We start from the raw sequence: 7176 nt of genomic DNA on the forward strand, positions 1-7176 counted from the left end.
GCACCGCCCCGGCACCGCCCCTTCCGCCCCGACAGCGCCCCCGCGGCCGGAGGGCGCAGCGACAGCGGGACAGAGCCGGGGCGGGGAGAGGGCTCTGGGGGGGAACAACCGGCCGGAGAGGCACGGGAAACACAGTTATTCTGGTGTAAACAGAATAGAGGCGGTTCGCTTCTTGGTCAAAAGGGCGCTTCTTGATCGCCGTTCCTCCACCCAGCCCCTCCTGGAGCTCTGCCCGCTCGCGCCACGGTTTGGAGCTGATTGGTGTTAAAATTATGATTAAACATTCACTGCTTTGTGCAGGTCTTGGTACACGGTGTTTTTGCAATTTATTTGTATCACGTTTGGGCATATAAATAAGAGAATCGGGACACATGTAACTTCGGAGCAGACTCGTTATTTACATATCTCGACCTTAATTTCCGTTTGCTGAAATTCCTGTCTAGTATAAACAAATTTAAAGCTTCTGAATCAGTATCTGTGCTCACAGACCCAAGTCAGAATCTTCTGCAGCCCTGTACATCTGTAACATAATACTCACTGTAACATAATGTTAAAAAAACAAACAAAAAAACCCCCCAAAAATAGTCAAATCAAAATGTAAGATTCTTGTTTTCAGGCCACAAACATGTATCTAATTCAGGAGTCAGAAACGAGGCACTAGAATTACAGTTTTAACAGGAAATAACAGGCAGAGTGCAGGGCATTTACTTTAGAGAGGTATAATTAAACACTTCTGCTCCCTAAAAAAATTTCTGCAGACAAATACCAAGTTAAATAGGTGTTTTACTGTGCTAAAAAAGACATCAGCCTAGATCTCCTGAAAGTCCAGATTCTAAACAGAAAACTACAAGATGAAAACACTACCAAATTTAGCTTCAATAAAGATTTTTATAGATTACCACCATTTAAGTTGACTATTTGGAATGACACTTCCTTCCTCCCACTGTGCAAAATTCATAAGAGATTGAAAACAAAACAGTTTCCCTTGTAAGTTTTACAAACACCAGAGCAAAGATTTGACACTGCAGGTTGGGTGCCAATATATACAACTCCCTCATGAGATGAACTGTTAACATAAAGAAAAGGCATCAGAAAGCACAGGGATGAGCTGCACTAGGATTAGGTTGCTGGAAACTCATAAACAGGTGAGAATAATTTTGTTTCTTCTTATTTTTTGATTAATGACATTTGTAAGCACCAGGATTTTCTTGTTATTGGTTTTGCTTAGCTCTTTTCCACAATCCTCATCCAATGAAATTCATTACAATCACAACAAATAAGGTATAGCAAGGCAAGGATCATAACAACAAAGTGGCAAGTTTCACCAACATTCTCCAGAAGCAGCTACTTGGTTCAACATTCTGACCTTGAACATTTGAACAGAGTACAGGGATTTCTTTTATTTAGAGCTTTCTTTAAAAAAAAATGGGAACACCACAAAATGAGCAGGTCTGGTTAGATACAGTCATACAGGATATACACATATATATGCTTCTGCTGAAGGGAACTCTCTTCTTGTTCTCACTGAAAAGAACAAAGGCAGCTTTGTAAATATTTATGAAGGAGGCTGAGAGGGGCATCATCTAACTAAAGCAAATAAATCATCCACTGACACTTGCACCCTAAGTCTTCACATTTGTAATATGCAGACACAGTATTTAAATAAACTGAACCAATACAACTGGCAGTCTGGGACCCTGCTCTTCCTTTCCCAAAATGACTGGATTTAAGGCTCCTTTCAAGCATTTCAACAGGTAGGAATTTTAGTGAAGGTTTAGACCTGTCTGCACAGTGTCAGACATTAAAGGAACACAGTCCAGAAAGGTTTAGTGTAGCTGCTGCGTGGAATTGTACAGCCATCATGGTACTTCAGAGCCAAAAACCAAAGTAAGTTCATGGCAAAAGATAAAAGTAAAGAAATAGACACAGAGGTCTGTGAAAACATCTCCCATTTTGCTGTAGGTGTCCATGGAGCGACTGATCACTTCTGCAGGGATCCCAGACAGCAGGAGAGCAGCAGTCAGGACTGTCGTTTTCACCTTCTTCTCACACTAAAAGGGATAAAAACACAGTGTCACGTTAGTCCCCCTAATCCAATTCTGCTTTACATGTCACCAGTGTTGTGCCAATTTCACACATTCCAAATTCACTGGTAAGAGCAGCAGGTTTGGATTGATTCTCTCCAGACACACTGGAGGATTCACAGCACTTATCCCAGACACAGATTCCTGCTGTGCCTGATCCCCCGGAGCTGAGCGAGGGGCTGGAGAACAGCAGAGAAAACTGATCCCAGATATTCTGCCTCCAAGCAGGCTGAGAGGTGGGGCTGTGCAGCAGTGGGAAGATTCCCAGACAGGGGCAATCTGGGAGTAAGAAGCCAAACCTGGCATCTCCACTGGCAGAACTGGATTAATCTCATTACACTACTTGGCAAAAAATAGAACTCAGAAAGCCTTGGGTTGGAAGGGACCTTAAAGCTCATCTCGTTCCAACCCCCCTGCCACGGGCAGGGACACCTTCCACTAGACCAGGTTGCTCCAAGCCCCAAAAATACTGTTAGTTTTCTAACAGAAAAATTATTTAGAATTGAAAACCCAACTGTTTCTATTTTAGTACAACGTAATTTGGAAGTTTCATCCTCTGAACTCAGAAATGCCCCAAAACCTTTTGAAAGATGTTCCATCCTTGAGATGAGGAATCCCAAGAATGCAAAGTCTGAGAGGTAGGAAAAGGCAACAGTGGCTGAAAATTCTGGTAATTTGATGATATTTGCTGGACATCTTAATTTAATCCAATCTAAATTAAGATTTCAAGAACATTTCTATGTTTCATGAGAGAAAAATGAAGGGTAACTAACAGATTGACCTCATGCAATAAAGTGCAGTAAAAGCACGTTGTGGAAAGGAAACACCTCTTTAAATTCTGAAACTGAAGAGCTGATTTTAAATACAGCAGAAACAAGATCAAGAAGATGTAGCTGATGAGCTGGTGCAAATCTAAGGCTAATTCTACTGTTTTGTGTTGTGACACATCAGCTTAGAGTGACTATTACGATTTACTTAACTACAAAAGAACTGCTGATTTATTCTGATTTCCTACAGGTAATGTATTATTCCTTTTAAAATGTAAATTTTCCCTTTTAACTATGGATTGAACATCATTCAATCCCACTTTGCAGCACAAACCTGACAAAACCATCAACCTAACAAATACTTCAGCACAACTGCCTGGTGTAAATATATGAATCAAGTGATAGAGCAAATCTAACTAATGAGCAGCAAGTCTCACACACAAATAAATGTCTCATTTCAAGCTGCCATTCAACCTGATACCAGCAATGGAATGCAGAGCCCTTAAAACCCACGTTCTGCCTCATTCTTTAGCAAACACACTCACAAATTTCATCCAGATTTTACATGCAGAACAGCTGCTGACAGAGCAAACAGTAACCAGGGAAGAGCGTGGTCTAGGAGAAAAGCAAATTTCCTGAAGACATGAAAGAACTACCTGGATTTCCTGGTCAGATGCTTTTAATTAGGCTACAGCTAAACAAGCTGCTAGTCCATGTTTTCACAGAAACTGTAAAAAAAGATTTGGACTAAATCTGGAAAGATTAAAAATTAGTATAAACTATCAGCATTGGTAATACAACTCTACAGGTTAAAACAAGAGAAGAATACTTCACATGTGTTGGTCCTAATACAATCTAAACACAAGTTTAAATTTAAAACACTTCAAATTAATTCTGAAAATAAAAAAATTACCTTTGGAAAGTACTTGGACAGTCCCATGTAAGCGAGTTGTAGAGTAAGAAATGGTGCAAATATTGACTGAAGAAACAGAAAAGAATACACAAAAATTAACTTGGTCAGAAGTAACAGCGAAGAAACACAGAAATTTAATGCTTCATAAGTCATAAATTAAAATTAGTAGGTAAAAAATAATTCATGGAACACAGCAACCCTATTCTTGAATACTACAAACCTAAGTAGACAAGTTACATGACAAAAATAAGGTTCTGCCCTATTTGGAGCCTAAAACCCTGAAATCCCAGAAGGGAGCAGCAGTGAGTGAAACTGAGCCCAGGGATCCAGGAGGTGGCAGGTTGTGCCTGCCACACATCTCTGTGCTGTTCTGGCAGGCACCAGGAATACTGAGAATTACTTTTCTCAGACTGATAAATGAGTAGGATCTACTTATCTTGGGACAAATGTTACTGTTCCTAGAATTACAGAATGACTGGGGTTGGAAGGACCTTAAAGTCCATCTCATTCCAGCCCCCTGAAGGGCAAGGACACCTTCAACTAGACTAGGTTGCTCCAAGCCCTGTCCAACCTGGCATCAAATACTTCCAGGGATGGGGATTCTTATTCTTACTCTATTACTCTTTTGTACACTCCAAACTAGGGGAGCAGCTGACTCATATGCTCACAAAGAAGTGAATAAATTTGCAGGGGACTTAAACTGCAACAACTACTCCAGTGCATCTGCCCTCAACCACTACAGACCAAACACCTGCTGCTCTCAGTGGTTACACAGTGGCTGTGTGGAAATGTAGCGCCTGAAGTTCCCACTGGGTCACTACCAACAGACTTCAGCCCCAGATGAAGGGTATTCCCCAATAAATTTGCATCAGCAGAGCAGGACTGCTCCCCTGAACTCACCAGGTACTTGCACACAAAAGCCCTGACCACGACGGCGAGCAGAGCACATCCCACCAAGCGGAAAATGCGGAAAGAGTCAAACTCCTCCCCGGCACTCCCGTTCTCCTGGCTCGGCTTCTCACTCATCAGCTGGTTCCTCAGCTTCAGAGCCTCGTCAAACCTGGACAGGTACTGCTCCAGCCCGTGTCTGGGTGGCCGTGGTGCAGCCTCCGGGGGCAGGTCGCCCCGGTGCCGGTGGCGGAGCTCCCCTGTGCCCTCGGTGACCAGCTCGGGGGCTTTGCCGAACAAGTCCTTGTCCCCCCTGAGCTCTGCCAGGCTCCCTGCGTGGTCAGCAGAGCCTGGCACACTGCACATGGAATCTCCAAGCACGATTCGCTTGGAAACCGAAGGAATGGGGAGGGAGTTGGATTTATCCTGCTCGTGCTGCAGCTTTGACTCTGCGTGACTGTCGTCATCTGAAGGAGAGAAACAGAAACACGCAGTTACACACAGCAGGTACGTGGAACAACACTTTGGCCAAAGTGGACTGGGGTCCTGGGTTGATGTCTTTGCTTCCCAAGTGAAAAGACAGGACTAAAGAGGGCATTGCTTCACACACAGACACGGGACAGGCAGCTGGGCAACGCAGGCCACAAGGTGAAGCTGTTGGTCAGCAATGGAGAAATTAAAACACTGTACTTCCCTAAGCAACAGCACTGCCTGCACAGGAGGAAAGACCTTGTTCCAAGCACATAGAGCAACATAAAACAAAAGACAAAGATTTGCAGAAGGTGAATCACCCAGGAGAGCACTGAAACCTGACAAATGAGCAGGCAAAAAAAGTGCACCTTGGCTGCCAAATACTCCAAAATTGTCAGGATACATAAAACTCCCTAACACTGTCTTTTTAGTGTTAGAAAGCAAGGCATTACTTCATTTCTAGCCAGAGGTGTAAGACAGATTTCAGTCCCCACACAGACCCAATACATAATTTTTCTACCTATTTTTACATTTTTAGCAAACAAATCAATGCTCATTGGTTCTTAATTACATAATTCTCTTTAGTTAGTATTCTGCCTTTTATTAGGCATTACTTTCTGCTTTTTATGATAATTAGTTCATATCTTTAGTCTTTTTAGTATCTTTTTCTCTCAGAAGGGACTTTGTATCACATCTATGGAGTCTTTGTTACCCTTCTTCTTTATCTGCTGATTTCTGCAAAAAGCCCTTACAGTTCATAAATCTTGGGTTCCAGATGTCCAGCTTCAACAATACATCTTTCTCTCTCCCAGGCTTTGTTCATTGAAGTATTTCAAGGTTAACTTTTAACAAAACTTACAGTTTTAGTACTTTTCCCAAGCTGTGTTCCCACAAAAGTAGCTTATGACAACTTTCTGCTAAACACTGGCTAAAAGTGATTTAAGGCCTAACACAGCACGTATGATTAATTAAAACAACTAACAAAAGGTTAATTAAAGCTATTAAAAATTACAAAAGTTGTACCATTTCCAACAATTTGGCTTGTTTTCTATTGCCAGAGGCAGAGCAGTGTTAATCTGCTCTGTATGAAATCTCAAGACCCATCTTAGAGCAAGAGAGGTGATGGCAGAGAACAAAAGCCAAACCAAGAGACACAACAGGTCTGGTCCTACCAGAGAGCGAGAACCAATGCTTAAGGAGAACTTCTCAGTGTTAAATCACATTGATTCATGGCTCACGGGCATCCTTGTAAACCAAAATCTGAGAACTCTTTCCTGACAAGATGGTCAGCCTGCTTGAAGCATGTGGAGAAATATAAACGACCTACCTATGATTCTGCAAGAAAATCCTGCATGCCCACCACAATCGTCCAACGCCTGGTCATTACCCAAACGGGAGACAACCGACTGCCAGAAAAACCCAGCTACGAAAGCCAGGAGTAAATGACTGGAAACGTGGGGGAGGCTCATCCTTTCTCTAACTAAGAAAAACCACTTGCAGGGGAGGCTCACCCTTTCTTCAGCTAAGAAAACCCACTTGCAGTGAAATGACCAGGGACAGTGCCGGCCCCAAGTCCCGACGTTCCGGTGACACACGGATCTTACCCGAGGGCGGGTCCCTCGCAGGTCGCGCTGCTCTCAGAGCATCCCTGCGAGGGCAGGCGGCACTGAGGGACCCTGGGGAGCCAGCGGGCTCTGTCGCCGCCGCTCCTGCCCGCGAGGGGAGCGCGGGCAGCGCTCAGGGCGAGAGGAGCCCGAGGCGTCCCCGCTGCCCCGCGCGGAGCCCTCACACCACCCCCGCCACCCGGCTCACCCTTGCCGGCCGCGGGCCGGTGGAAGCCCATGATGCGGTTGATGCGCTCCTCCGAGTTCATGAGCAGCTTCCTGCGGCGCAGCTCGGCGCGGCGCTGGGACGCCGAGAGCCCCGCGGGGGGACCCGGCGGTGTGGGCGCCGCGCCCGCCCCGCTGTCCGCCATCCCCGGCTCCTCAGGCCCGGCACCGCGCCCGCCCCGCGCACTGCGCAGGCGCGGGTACCGCCCTGCCCGCCCGCTGAA

At 44.9% G+C, this 7176-nt stretch overlaps 2 protein-coding genes across 2 annotated transcripts in view; both read right to left on the bottom strand.

Moving 5' to 3' along the window:
• DDX46 (DEAD-box helicase 46) overlaps nucleotides 1-1360 on the bottom strand; it is a 17876-nt gene extending 16516 nt beyond the window's left edge. Inside the window, exon 1 of the mRNA XM_027643516.1 lies at nucleotides 1330-1360. Within this exon, the coding sequence (XP_027499317.1) occupies nucleotides 1330-1360 (31 nt within the window). The remainder of the gene's footprint in view (nucleotides 1-1329) is intronic.
• Nucleotides 302-7128, bottom strand: CAMLG (calcium modulating ligand). The gene is made up of 4 exons (XM_027643150.1): nucleotides 6936-7128; nucleotides 4665-5119; nucleotides 3765-3830; nucleotides 302-2051 (listed from the first exon to the last, which is right to left on the bottom strand). The coding sequence occupies exons 1-4, from the start codon at nucleotides 7096-7098 to the stop codon at nucleotides 1860-1862; spliced, it is 876 nt and encodes a 291-aa protein (XP_027498951.1). The 5' UTR covers nucleotides 7099-7128; the 3' UTR covers nucleotides 302-1859.
• Between the last annotated feature and the right edge of the window lie 48 nt (nucleotides 7129-7176).

Source organism: Corapipo altera, unplaced genomic scaffold (assembly GCF_003945725.1).
Source record: "Corapipo altera isolate COAL_440 unplaced genomic scaffold, ASM394572v1 75, whole genome shotgun sequence".
NCBI classification, from domain to species: Eukaryota; Metazoa; Chordata; class Aves; order Passeriformes; family Pipridae; genus Corapipo; species Corapipo altera.

Bases quoted from the DNA above. Each gene is read 5' to 3' on its own strand.
- CAMLG (XM_027643150.1), bottom strand. From the start codon at position 7,098: ATGGCGGACAGCGGGGCGGGCGCGGCGCCCACACCGCCGGGTCCCCCC. The intron at 3,831-4,664 runs GTGAGTTCAGGG...CTGTTTCTTCAG, and splicing joins CTTTTGTGTGCAAGTACCTG to TCAATATTTGCACCATTTCT. The intron at 2,052-3,764 runs GTAATTTTTTTA...TATCCCTTTTAG, and splicing joins TGTCCAAGTACTTTCCAAAG to TGTGAGAAGAAGGTGAAAAC.